Raw genomic sequence first — 13,232 nt, 5'->3', positions numbered from 1 at the left:
AACCTGGTCAAAAATAATTTAAAACAAGAATGTGTCCATAGTACATGGATGCCCCACTCACACTATCATTTTCTATGTTAAATGGACCATGAAATTTGAATGAGGACCAATTTGAAAAAGGAGCCTAAAAATAAACATCTTATAGCTGACTATTGGAATGGGCTTTGTTCATTGTTGAAGGCTGTGACCTATAGTTTTTAATTTCTATGTCATTTAGTCTCTTATGGAAAGTTGTCTCATTGGTAATCAAACCATATCTTCTTTTTTATATCAAAATATTCTCTTAAATTTTGCCTATTTGATGACTTCAAAGAAATTTTATTTTTGGATCCTTTGAACCTCAATGTGGATCAATTTCCAAACGGGGATCAAAATCAAAAATTCTAAATACACCATTAGATTTAAAATATTGAAGACCACCAGAAACTGTAGATCATTGAAGACTTTGAATTAAACCCCATTGAAATTGGTCATGAAATTAGCAGTTAATACAAGGTCCATGTATTAAAAGGCTGTTTTCGGCTCTTTGGTCCAGATGTTGGCTCTTTGACATATTCCTCATTTCCATTCTTAATTTTATTTGGCCCCTAAATCCTAAACAGTTAAGGCCATAAACCCCAAACTCAATCCATACCTTTCTTTTTGGAAATGGACCTTGTGGTACAATTTCATGGAAATCAATAGATTTATAGTCAAGTAATTGTCTGGTAACCAGAAAATCATTGTTTTATGGCCCATTTTTGGTCCCTCATTCCAAAACACTTTGGACCATAACCCTCAAAATCAATCCCAACCTTCCGATTGAGGTATGGAACCTTATGGTATAATTCATAGAAATCTTATACACAATTCACTGTTCTGAAACAAGAACAATGCTTGTTTATGGCCCCTAATTCATAAACAGTTAGAACTATAACCCCCAAAAGCAATCCCAACTTTCTTAAAGTAGTACAAATGTAACTAAGGAACATTGTGGCACAAGTTCATAGAAATCATTTACTTATACTCAAGTTATTATATTGAAACCAAATGTAATAGCAACACATAGTGATACCATAATATGACAGCAATGATTTTGCAGTAGTTTAAAAAACTTATTAAAAAATTTTGCAATAGTGCAAATAGCTTACAATCAGATTGGGGAAATATAAAAACTGGCAAATTCAGATGAAGTGATTACGGCCTTGTAAGGATCATATTTACCAAACAGTCTTTACAAACAATAAGTTAGACATTCTCTCAATATAAAGAAACTACACATACTTTATCAAGCAGTCCCTCAACAATGAAAATGACCTCAATGAGGATTTTCATCTGAAAGGCATAAGGTATCTGTAATGACTACATACAAGACAATGAGGTATCCAGATCTTCTACATTCTGATCTATAAAGCTTTAAACATATAGTTTACACCACATACTGCGTTAAAAACATAGTTTACACCACATACTGGGTTAAACATATATTCTAATATGACGTCCTAATTACGCTTTTTAAACAAAGCTGTGTTCTAATGAGCACAAAATATGTTTGACACATGTGCACGAAATTACTGTTTATATTAGCATTATTTCCATCGTTATCCTTTAAAATATATACATTTAAGCAGCTAACATAAACTTTTATTATATATTTTTATGAAACAACATATATTAACCCTGCTCGTAGTTTTTAAACTTATCAAATATGAAATACAATGTACAGACTCCTCAAGGAGGAAACGGGAACAGCCAAACATTTTTAAGGTAATTTCGTATGCTTGGACCTATAAAAATACTGTATTTGTCCTATTAAAATTGAAATAATTTCTTCATGTCATGCTCTATGCTCATTGTAACATGGGTAGGCATTATATTTGACCACATTTTAAACCTCGCTAACGTTCCGTGTAAAATATCGACAAATATAATGCCTACCCATGTTAAAATGAGCATAGAGCATGACATGAAGGAATTATTTCTTAAGTTTACACCACTGCCGCCAAACTAGCATCCTTATGTCTGGTATTCTGTATCAAACAACCTTCAGTCGGAATTTATTGTCATACCTATTTGAGATTTATTAAAAGACACTGGCTGAGATTACCCACAAAAAGTAACAGTAAGAAATAATTCATAGTTACTTTTGAGTATAATTGCTGAAATTTTTGTTACTTTTTGCTGGTTTGTGGCCAGTACTACTGTTTTCCTTATTAAAACAATAAGTATGAAGTAAGTAAGAAAATACAAAAAAAAAAATTTAGAATTGGCACATATGTACAAACAACAATAAATATAAACTTAAGTCAAGAAGGCTCTAACAACTAAATGTAGCTCTTACAACCTGGGACTTTTATACTGTCAATAAATAATGTCCCAGTTAACATAACAACAAAATATACCTTTAACAAATGATATAAAATAGTACAATATATATGCGCAAGATTTACACTTCATTGATTTCTTCATAAGAATTTAATGTCTGTCTTCGATACATCCTTGAAAAGAAAAAAAAGGAAAATCCCCATTTCCAAGTCATGAAACACCACACTGTTGTTAAGTAATATCCTTTTCCCTGAATAATTAGACCTGTAAATACACAAAAATAAAAACATTATTTCAAATCGAATGTTTTTACAAACAGAATCCCTTCATATTCATGATACCAATTATGTTTCAAGAAAAACTGTCTTTTTCTTCCTTTTAATGATATGATTGTTTCTGTTCAATTTATACACAAAGTTTATAGACCAGGAATGGTTTAGGGTTTGATATATTGTATAGAGTACTATAGACACTTGTGTATACTGTCAAAACCTGTATGTTGCACTCTAAATGTCTGCATTTTTTTCCCTGGTAACTGTCTTATTGTCACATTTCTTAATTATTCATAAATGCAAAAAAGTTAACAAAAATAAGGAATACGTCTTGAGATTTACCAATTACACTTAGAGAATCAACATTTAGGATCTTCTCTTAAAGTTTATTATAAAAGAGGGACGAAAGATACCAAAGGGACAGTCAAACTCATATTTCTAAAACAAACTGACAACGCCATGGCTAAAAATGAAAAAGACAAACAGAAAACAATAGTACACATGACACAACATAGAAAACTAAAAAATAAACAACACGAACCCCACCAAAAACTAGGGGTATAAATGAACGTTTTTAATAAAGAACTGGTGCAAATTTTTGGGTTTTGAAAAGATCAAGTACAATTGTTTTCCCCCTCATTTCTTTGGTTGATATGGTAAAGCATTTTTATCCCCTCCTGGTTTTATGCATTACCCTTTTTCCAGCCAGGTATTTATGTTAAATTGTTTTGTACACTATTGTTTTGCCCATTTTTCTCAATTGTGTATATTTAAGCACACATAACTCTCTATTCTTTACATTTAGTGTTTAAACATTTTCTCTATTCTGTAGCATATGCAGACCATAAGCAAATAAAAAAAACCAGGAACATTGACCAATTGATTCATTATATTATATATAAAAAAGAAAATGTGGTATGATTGCCAAGGGGATAACTGTCCACAAGAGACCAAAATGACACAGAAATTAACAATTATAGGTCACAATTGTATTAGTTTTTTTGTTCTGAGACATTCAATATGTATCTCTTGAAGAAATACCTCTTTTTTGTTATAGTTTTATTAGTACATACAATTGAGAATGGAAATGGGGAATGTGTCAAAAGGACAACAACTGGACCAAAGAGCAGACAACAGCCGAAGGCCACCAATGGGTCTTCAATGCAGCGTGAAACTCCCACACCCAGAAGCATTCTTCAGCTGGGCCCTACACAAAAATATATACTAGTTCAGTGAAAATGGACGTCATACTAAAATACTTAAATGAAAATATTGAAAACGAAAATAGTCATGATTTTGTTCATGTAATAAACCTATGCAATAACTATTTTAGTACTACTAGTGTTAAGCTGCTACCTAGGAAAGGTGGATTTGAAAAATGACTAAAAACACTCAAAGTCCTAGCTTAAACCCTGTGGTTAAGGTCACTATATGACTTTAACTAGCAGATAATAAAAGTAATAAAAGACATTGGGTCTTTGCAAAGTCTTAGATGATATAAGACTTTTAAATAGGTGTTTTATAATCCAGAAATAGTTCTTGCACACATTTTACATTTAAACCATATATTTTAGTACATTTGAACCATATATTTTAGTACATTTGAACCATATATTTTAGTACATTTGAACCATATATTTTAGTACATTTGAACCATATATTTTAGTACATTTAAACCATTATATATTTTAGTACATTTGAACCATATATTTTAGTACATTTAAACCATATATTTTAGTACATTTGGACCATATATTTTAGTACATTTAAACCATATATTTTAGTACATTTGAAGCATATATTTTAGTACATTTAAACCATATATTTTTGAAATCTGCAAACAAAAACCTATCATATTCATTATTGATGTGACAGAAAGTAATATTTTGTAAACCAGAAGAAGCATATTATCTTCCTTTAAATAATTAAAAGAAAAGACCATAAAAAAACAAATTATTTTGGAATCTGTGAAGAAAGCTTTCATGTAAAACTGAAAATGATATTTTCGAAAAACCAAAAGTAGTAAATTGTCTCCCTTATGTAGAAAGAAACCATATACTTTAGGAATTAGAATAAAAAAGTATAAATAATGTAGGTGCCAGAAGAAAACAAAATTGGCTTCTCATCAACCTTATGAAAATTCAGTTGTGAAAAGATCTTTAACTCATTAAACTGTTCAGTATTATTAATTAATTGTTATTTTAAATGTTTCAGGGGAAATAACTCCAGGACCTAATGTATAAGAAGTCATCACATTTATTCAAACCTAATTTCAAAATGTTTGTCTTCTTGTACAAAAAACTTTATCATAATAACCTTTACTACTTTTATTATATCTTTAACAGAGTAGCAATAACAAGCAAAAGATAAATCCATTTAATAGCTTTGATCAAATTATTATAATTTCAATACTTTGGAGTGTGATAATTAAAGCAGATTTTCAGTTCTAACAGATATCTTGCTAATGCTAACATGGCTTCAGTCATAACTAATACAGTAAGTATAAAACATAAAGTATAACAAATATAAATGACTAAACATATGAATACTTTTGATTAAATTTTTTTCATGTCAGAGAATTAAATTTTAAACCATTGCATGATTAAGAAGTTTGATTAATTTTTTTTCATGTCAGAGAATTAAATTTTAAACCATTGCATGATTAAGAAGTTTGATTAATTTTTTTTCATGTCAGAGAATTAAATTTTAAACCATTGCATGATTAAGAAGTTTGATTATTTTTTTTTTATGTCAGAGAATTAAATTTTAAACCATTGCATGATTAACAATTATAATTTCGCCAGCAAGACACTTAAGTCCCATATACTCCCAGTTAGCATGAATGGACTGCAGTAACTATAGGGTAATACTTGAATGACAAAGAAACACAGTCTGGTCAATGTTTACCTCTATAACCTTTATAAGGTCGTTTAAAAAAAAATGACAATTCAATTCAAACCCACGAGAAAATCTTCCACCTCCCAACCCACACCCACCCATGCCATCGGCCCCAAATTTCAATATATAGTTTAATAGATGAGCATCAATTACAGCATCAAGAGTCTGCTAATTTGCATATAATTTGCATATGATTGCAAATTTTCGAAAATGCCTGATTTTCCAGAAACCTCTTTGGGTGAATGAGTTAAGTCAATTGCACTAGGCCATGACTGAGGGGTGGTGCCAAATAGTCTCCATTGAATTGAGATGTGTCAATGCTAAAATCAACTGTAAACCAAATATCATTACTTATCATAAGTTTTTTCCCTTAAACTGACCACCTAGTCACAAACTTTAACATATAAACTATATGAAAGTTTCAAAGTCTATAGACCAAAACTGAGGGGCAGGGGCCACATACTCTTTATTGAAACAAGACGTGTGTAATTCAATGCCCAAATATCAGAGATTTACCATTAGATGTTCCCCATAAACTGACCTTATCACAAATTATTGATGCCTCACCAAGAAACATCATACCTAAATCTCACATTTTTACTACCTCAAAAGGAGACAAAATAATGACAAAGATAAAATATTACCTTGATCAAGTGTAACAGCAAGTGCTAAATAAACAGCAAATCCTACTACTCCAGCTAACTGTATAAAGCAACCAGTCAACATCAATAACTTTAGATTTGGCATGCGATCCTGACATTTCTTCTTATCATACCATAAATGGAGAAAAAATGTTCCTAATGCAGCCAAACCTGAAAATAAAAAAAAATATGGTTTTAAACACAAATATATGAATTATACAATAAACTGATCTGTCATGAGAGCATAATTCACTACAAATCAGTGAAATATTTTGATATTGAATGTGGATTAACTACATTTTATTGAATGAACAAAACAGTGAACAAATTGTTCAAGCCAGATTCAATGAAGATCACTAGATAATGATTGTCAGACAAACAAAACCTGCCCTGCTGGGAAAATTCTGTTAAGAAAGTAACAGTTTATTACTGTGGATTCATTATCATTTGTTGTATACCAATTTTCATGGGTTTCTTGGGTACAGGTGAACCACAAATTCAAATGATCAACAAATAACACATTTTTAATAGGCTTTGTATACAGAGACTGGCAAAACCACGAAATCAAATATCCAGGAATATGTAAGTTTTCAGCAATCCACGAAAATTAATACCCACGAAAATAAATGAATCCATATTATGTAAATAGATACAGGAAGATGTGGTATGAGTGCCAATGAGACAACTCTCCATCCAAGTCACAATTAGTAAACCATTATAAGTCAAGGTATGGCCTTCAACATGGAGCCTTGGATCACACTGAACAGCAAGCTATAATTAAGGGCCCCAAAAACTACTAGTGTAAAACCATTCAAACAGTCTTATCTATATAAAAACGAGAAACGAGAAACACTTATGAACCACATAAACATACAACTGCAACCACTGAACATCATTATGTGGCATTTTTTTCAACAAAAATAGAATTTACAGCTAAATGATTGCACCTTGCTATTCAAGAGAAGAAAAAGGTTATTTTTTTAAATTTTATTAATAATTAGATATAATCTTAACCTATATCTTTAATATTTTGGTAAAACAAACAAGAGGCTCTCAAGAGCCTGAATCGCTCACCTTGATTTTTGGCATTTATCTTAGGTTAAGAGTTTAAGAGTCTAATTTCATCGTAGTTTTTTTTTGTGGTTAGATTCAGCATAACAAAGAACCTTAAGTTTTAAATTTTTGATGAAATCAAACAAAGTTTATTTTAATTTTTGAGATCTTACTTTGCTGAAAATTTTTGTTGTTTACAGTTTATCTTTATCATAATTAATATTCAAGATGATAACCAAAAACTGCAAATTTCCTTAAAATGACCAATTTACATTTGTAGTGGTAGCAACCCAACAATGGGTTGTTAGATTCATCTGAAAATTTCAGGGCTGATAGAACTTGACCTAATGAACTCTTTTATCCCATGTCAGATTTGTTCTAAATGCTTTGGTTTTTGAGAGCCAAAAACTGCATTTTATCCCCATGTTCTATTTTTGGCCATGGTGGCCATGTTTTTTGAAAAAAACAGAAAATAAAAAACAAACTTTATTCTGAATACCCTTAGGATCATTCAGCTCAAATATGGTTGGAATTGGTTCAGTATGTAGTTTTAGAGGAGAAGATTTTTTAAAGTAAGAAAACATGATTAACAAATTGTGTAAAATTGTCCTTACAGGGCAATAACTCTTTAACGGTTCAATTGAATATTTTGGTTATATGAACTTATTTGTAGATCTTACTTTGCTGAACATATTTCCTGTTACAGCTTATCTTTATCATTGATACTATTCAAGATAATAACCAAAAACTGAAAAATTTCCTAAAAATTACCAATTTAGTGGCAGCAACCCAACAATGGGTTATTAGCAGTGATATTGTTGGCTTTTTCAAAACTACCTTTACCCTTTTTTATTGGGAAAATATGCGTAATTTTTATCAAATTGGGAATTTTAGAATAAACCATGAATTTGACTGAAACTTCAATTTACAGACCCCATTTCAAGAGTCAAACCCTGCTTTGAAATAAGACCCCTTTTTGTCAGTGATGATACATAAATAGACCCTCAAGTCTGCACATACATGTATAGTAATCTTAGGGATGAAAAAAGTATAAATGAGAGTTTTTTAGTTTGAATTCATGCACAATTACTACTGCACTATTTGGGAAAATAGTTGTCTTTTTGGGAATAATTTTAAGCCATTTTGTTTTTCAAATTGGGATTCTTCTCTAGGGGAAAAAGCCTTTATTCTCCATTAAGGTGGTACCTACTCAATGATCAAAATAAGTGTTTGTCAAACTGCTATATAACCAGTGTAATTTTTCTGATAAAACGGTTGGTTCAAATTTTTGAAATTTTTATATTTTTGTAAAAGAGTCGAAGTAAATACTTTGTCAAAATTTTAATAAAATTAAAAAAGCCAAATTAATTTTAGTTAAAAGTGTTGGGTACCACCTTAATTTAAGGCAAACAATATCACTTATTAGATTCATCTGAAAATTCCAGGCCTGATAGAACTTAACCTTTCGAACACTTTTATCAATGTCAGATTTGCTCTAACTGCTTTGGTTTTTGAAATATAAGCCAAAAACTGCATTTTACCCCTATGTTCTATTTTTAGCCATGGTGTCCATGTTTTTTGAAAAAAACAGAAAATAAAACACAAACTTTATTCTAGACACCCTAAGGATCATTTAGCTTAAGTTTGGTTTAAATTGGTTCAGTGGTTTCAGAAAAGAAGATTTTTTAAAGTTAGAAAACATGACTAACAAATTGTGTAAAATTGTCCTCACAGGGCAATAACTCTTAAAGGGGTCAATTGACAATTTTGATCATATAAAACTTATTTGTAGATCTTACTTTGCTGAACATATTTGCTGTTTACAGTTTATCTGTACATGTATTATTAAAACTATTCAAGATAATAACCGAAAACTGCAAAATTTCCTTAAAATAACCAATTTAATGGCAGCAACCCAACAATGGGTTATTAGATCCTTCTGAAAATTTCAGCGCTGATAGAACTTTACCTTATGAACACTTCATCCCATGTCAGATTTGCTCTAAATGCTTTGGTTTTTGAGATATAAGCCAAAAACTGCATTTTACCCCTATGTTCTATTTTTAGCCATGGCGGCCATGTTCTGACAAAGCAGAAAATAAAACACACACTTTATTCTAGATACCCGAAGGATCAAACAGCTTAAAATTGGTTGAAATTGGTTAGGTATTTTCAGAGGAGAAAATGTTTGAAATAGTTTACACCAGATGGACGACAACAACAAGGCCAAGTGGTGAGCTAAAAAGTCTCAATTTGTGACTTAATTTCAATTTTTATGCCCCACCTACGATAGTAGAGGGGCATTATGTTTTCTGGTCTGTGGCTCCGTTCGTCCGTCCGTCTGTCTGTCTGTGGTACTGTTCGTCCATCCAGGTTAAAGTTTTTGGTCAAGGTAGTTTTTGATGAAGCTGAAGTCCAATCAACTTGAAACTTAGTACACTTGTTGCTTATGATATGATCTTTCTAATTTTAATGCCAAATTAGATAATTACCCAATTTCACGGTCCATGGAACATGGAAAAGGATAGTGCGAGTGGGGCATCCGTGTACTTTGGACACATTCTTGTTTTAAATCACTTATTTCGGTTAGTCCGTGGAGTGTTGTTGGGTTAATGCACATCAATGTATACTGTGACTTAAGTAATATGTATATCAAAATTAAATTTGAAACCTTTATTTGAGATTTACATTAATATTGCATTTTTTTTTATCTACAATGGCAGTTTCTACATATCCAGTAAGTTGTTTTGGGAGCAAGTTTCAGTCAGTCGCATTTTTGGTGAAACCACTCAATAAACTCATCATAGATTCCAGGACTAAATTTTGTATATACACCAGACGCACATTTCGTCTACAAAAGACTCATCAGTGACGCTCTAATCCAAAAAAGTTAAAAAGCGCAAATAAAGTACGAAGTTGAAGAGCATTGAGGACCAAAATTCCTAAAAGTTTTGCCAAACACAGCTAAGATAATCTATGCCTGAGGTAGAAAAGCCTTAGTATTTCAAAAATTCACAAAATTTTGTAAACAGTTAATTCATAAATATAACCATATCAATGATAATTCATGTCAGCACAAAATTGCTGACTACTGGGCTGGTGATACCCTCGAGGAAATAAATCTCCACCAGCAGTGGCATTGACCCAGTGGTTGTAAATAAACTCATCATAGATACCAGGGCTAAATTTTTATATACGCCAGACGCATTGAGGTCAAATGAGTGATGCAGCAATATGCACATCATATGTGCAGACTTTACAATTCCACTCTTCAATATTTTTTGTTTAAGGTATATAAACTTTCAATGTCTGTCATGATTTTTTGAAAAATATTTTCCTTAGCATCTAAACTGTACTAGTAACTAGAAAAAAATTAAAAACAATTTTAAAATACTTAAAACTTTTTAAACATAATAATAATAATAATAATAATAATTAAAAACCAATTGTGCAGAGAACAATTGAAGGTCTTTCCACATAAAAGAAATTTTGAAAAGAAACTGGTTACTTTATACTGATGCAATACATAAATGGTTTTGATATATTTTTGAGTGAAATAAGGGAGATAATTTGCTACTTCCGGTGAATTTAATGTCTTTTCCAGTCTCATATGATAGCTTCTTTCACACTGATTCCGAAAATATATAGTTTCTTTATACCTCTGCCTTTAAATCAGGAGATAATTGGGCACTTCTTGTTGATTGAAAGTCATTTTGAGTCTTGAGTGATTAGTTAATGTATCTAATTTACAAAATATATGAATTCAAAATACTTTTTCAATGTCACTTCTGGTTGTCATTTTTCATCCAACCTTTTGTAAAAGGTCATATGGCTTTATAATGAACCAAGTTGAAGTAACAATCAATTAACCTTATAATTAAAAAAAAATTTAAAATGTGGCAGAATTTTTTTTTAATAATAATCAGAAGAAATACATTAGGTATTTCCACAGAAAAGTGGAAAGACCTAATAACAGACTGCAAATTTTCATATTCTCATAGGCTAATAGCATAAGAAATCCTCTTTGATAAAACATTTTATTCACCATGGCTGAACATACAATGTAAGATTGCAAACAATGTTTGTGTACCTTAATACATTTGTTCCCAGGTTACACCAATGACGTTGGTTCTTGATGCCATATTCATGGTTTTTTTTTGGTTTCTTTTAAATTTTATTTAATATTCAACTTATGAAATTGGCAAAAGTAGATGATATATTTTGTAAAAAAACCCAGAGCAAATACTAGAAAAATGGAAAAGGATAAAAAGACATACCAGTTTGACAGCAAACAATTTAATGGTGTCTAATTTAGGTCATGGCAAGTATTATAAAACAATTGCTGACTTTTTATTTTTACCATTATAATTATCCAGTACATGTACATAATGAAGGATTACCATTATTAAGTAACAGAACTATAGAAGGTACATGTATAATAAATCTAACATACAATGTAGCAGGGGCGATCCAGCCATTTTCCAAAGTTTGGGGTTCCCATCCCAGGAAAAAAAGGGGGTGTTCACATCATACATGTATGTCTCGATTAAAATGCATTTATATTCGTTCACCAAGATACACGAAATTAACTAAAATTCAAAAATCAATACATATTCTGAAAAAATCAACATTTAGCTTATACTGCATTAGATATTACAGTATTCGTCCATACCAATTTTAATTTTAGTGATCACCCCAAAAACTAGTTTAGCCACAATATAACAATTTCAAGTTTATTTACAATTTCCACAGTACAGTTTGATGAAAATTTCAATATAGGCTATTTTTTGACTGATTAAATCGAATATGTAATAAAAAATATACCCTCATGTGCTACATTTGAGTTAAATGAGGTCGAAATTTTGTATATATTTGCTCGAAATTCGTATTTGTGGCTGTATTTTTCCTTTCAAAAGAAAATCATAACTTTTTTGTTTTAAAGATAAACACAAATTGTTTTTTGTTAAATAATTTGTAATTTATGTCATTTATACGTATCCTAAAAATTTATGCATTTTTTATTCAGAAATAATTCATATTATTCAAATGGTCATGAATTGAGGAAAAAACATCATTTTTTGCTGTATATTTATCAAAATTAAAAAAATTTCACTTTTACAGTTTTATAAAATTTGGTCCACATAATCTCCCTGCAAAATGAAACAAAGCAAAATTACATTTTACAATGTACGTTAGCAACGTCATTACCTCCCCTGTAACTGTAACGTATGCCCTAAAGTATGTTTAAATGAGCATATGTTCACATATTTCGGACTGAAAAATATACAGCCAAAGTTTAGATGTTTATGAATTGTTCTATATTTTGACTTTAGTGGAACCTTAAGTTATATAAAAAGACAGATTTAGGGGAGGGCAGGGAGATTGGCTCCCCATGTGGAACTACATTTAATGTACGGTTAATGTATGCTTTCTACAGGTTCTACTCCTAAAGTAAGAATGCAGAGTAAGGAGATCTACAAAATGTACATGTATAACACCCCTCCCCCTTTTTTTCCCCCCAAATACGTGATCCGCATAGATCTATTATATATTATGAGCATTAATGAATCACTGAGAAGTCATGATTATTACAAAGACTTTTAACTGGTATTCATTTTCAAAACAATTTATCTTCTTAGGGTACTATATAATAACATGTCAGGTTTGGGAAAGGTCAATAATTAGAACAAGGATTTACGTGTAACTCTATTTTTGACAGTTTGTTTTTGCATTCTATATATTTACCTGAAATTAGACCCCACAAAGCAGCATTCCAATTTTCGTATTTTATTCCAAAAACAATAAAAACCGAAAGTCCTATGATAAATCCAGTAAAGCTGTATACAAGTCTAACTTTAACCCCACAAGCTGGACATGTACATTCTTCTGCCATTTTTTTTTATGTACGGGACCAAGGATTTGTATAGTAATCTTACTATACAAATCCTTGAAGGGACTGACACGCAAGAAAACCCGGGCCTTATTGTTTTTTGCTTCTGTCGTGTTAATAAAAAAGGGACGTTCAGAATGCATTAACTTAAACCGTAGTAATTTTTCTATGTAC

The 13,232-nt window shown here is 30.8% G+C and overlaps 1 protein-coding gene across 1 annotated transcript; it reads right to left on the bottom strand.

Moving 5' to 3' along the window:
• Positions 1-978: 978 nt before the first annotated feature.
• Positions 979-13,194, bottom strand: LOC139512157 (heme transporter hrg1-B-like). The gene is made up of 3 exons (XM_071299561.1): positions 12,914-13,194; positions 6,119-6,286; positions 979-2,568 (listed from the first exon to the last, which is right to left on the bottom strand). Exons 1-3 carry the CDS (start codon positions 13,059-13,061, stop codon positions 2,426-2,428), a joined length of 459 nt encoding a protein of 152 aa, XP_071155662.1. The 5' UTR covers positions 13,062-13,194; the 3' UTR covers positions 979-2,425.
• Between the last annotated feature and the right edge of the window lie 38 nt (positions 13,195-13,232).

This window comes from Mytilus edulis, chromosome 2, assembly GCF_963676685.1.
Source record: "Mytilus edulis chromosome 2, xbMytEdul2.2, whole genome shotgun sequence".
In the NCBI taxonomy this organism is placed as follows: domain Eukaryota; kingdom Metazoa; phylum Mollusca; class Bivalvia; order Mytilida; family Mytilidae; genus Mytilus; species Mytilus edulis.
Note: the sequence above shows the minus strand (reverse complement) of the source record. Positions and strands in the feature narration are given on the sequence as shown.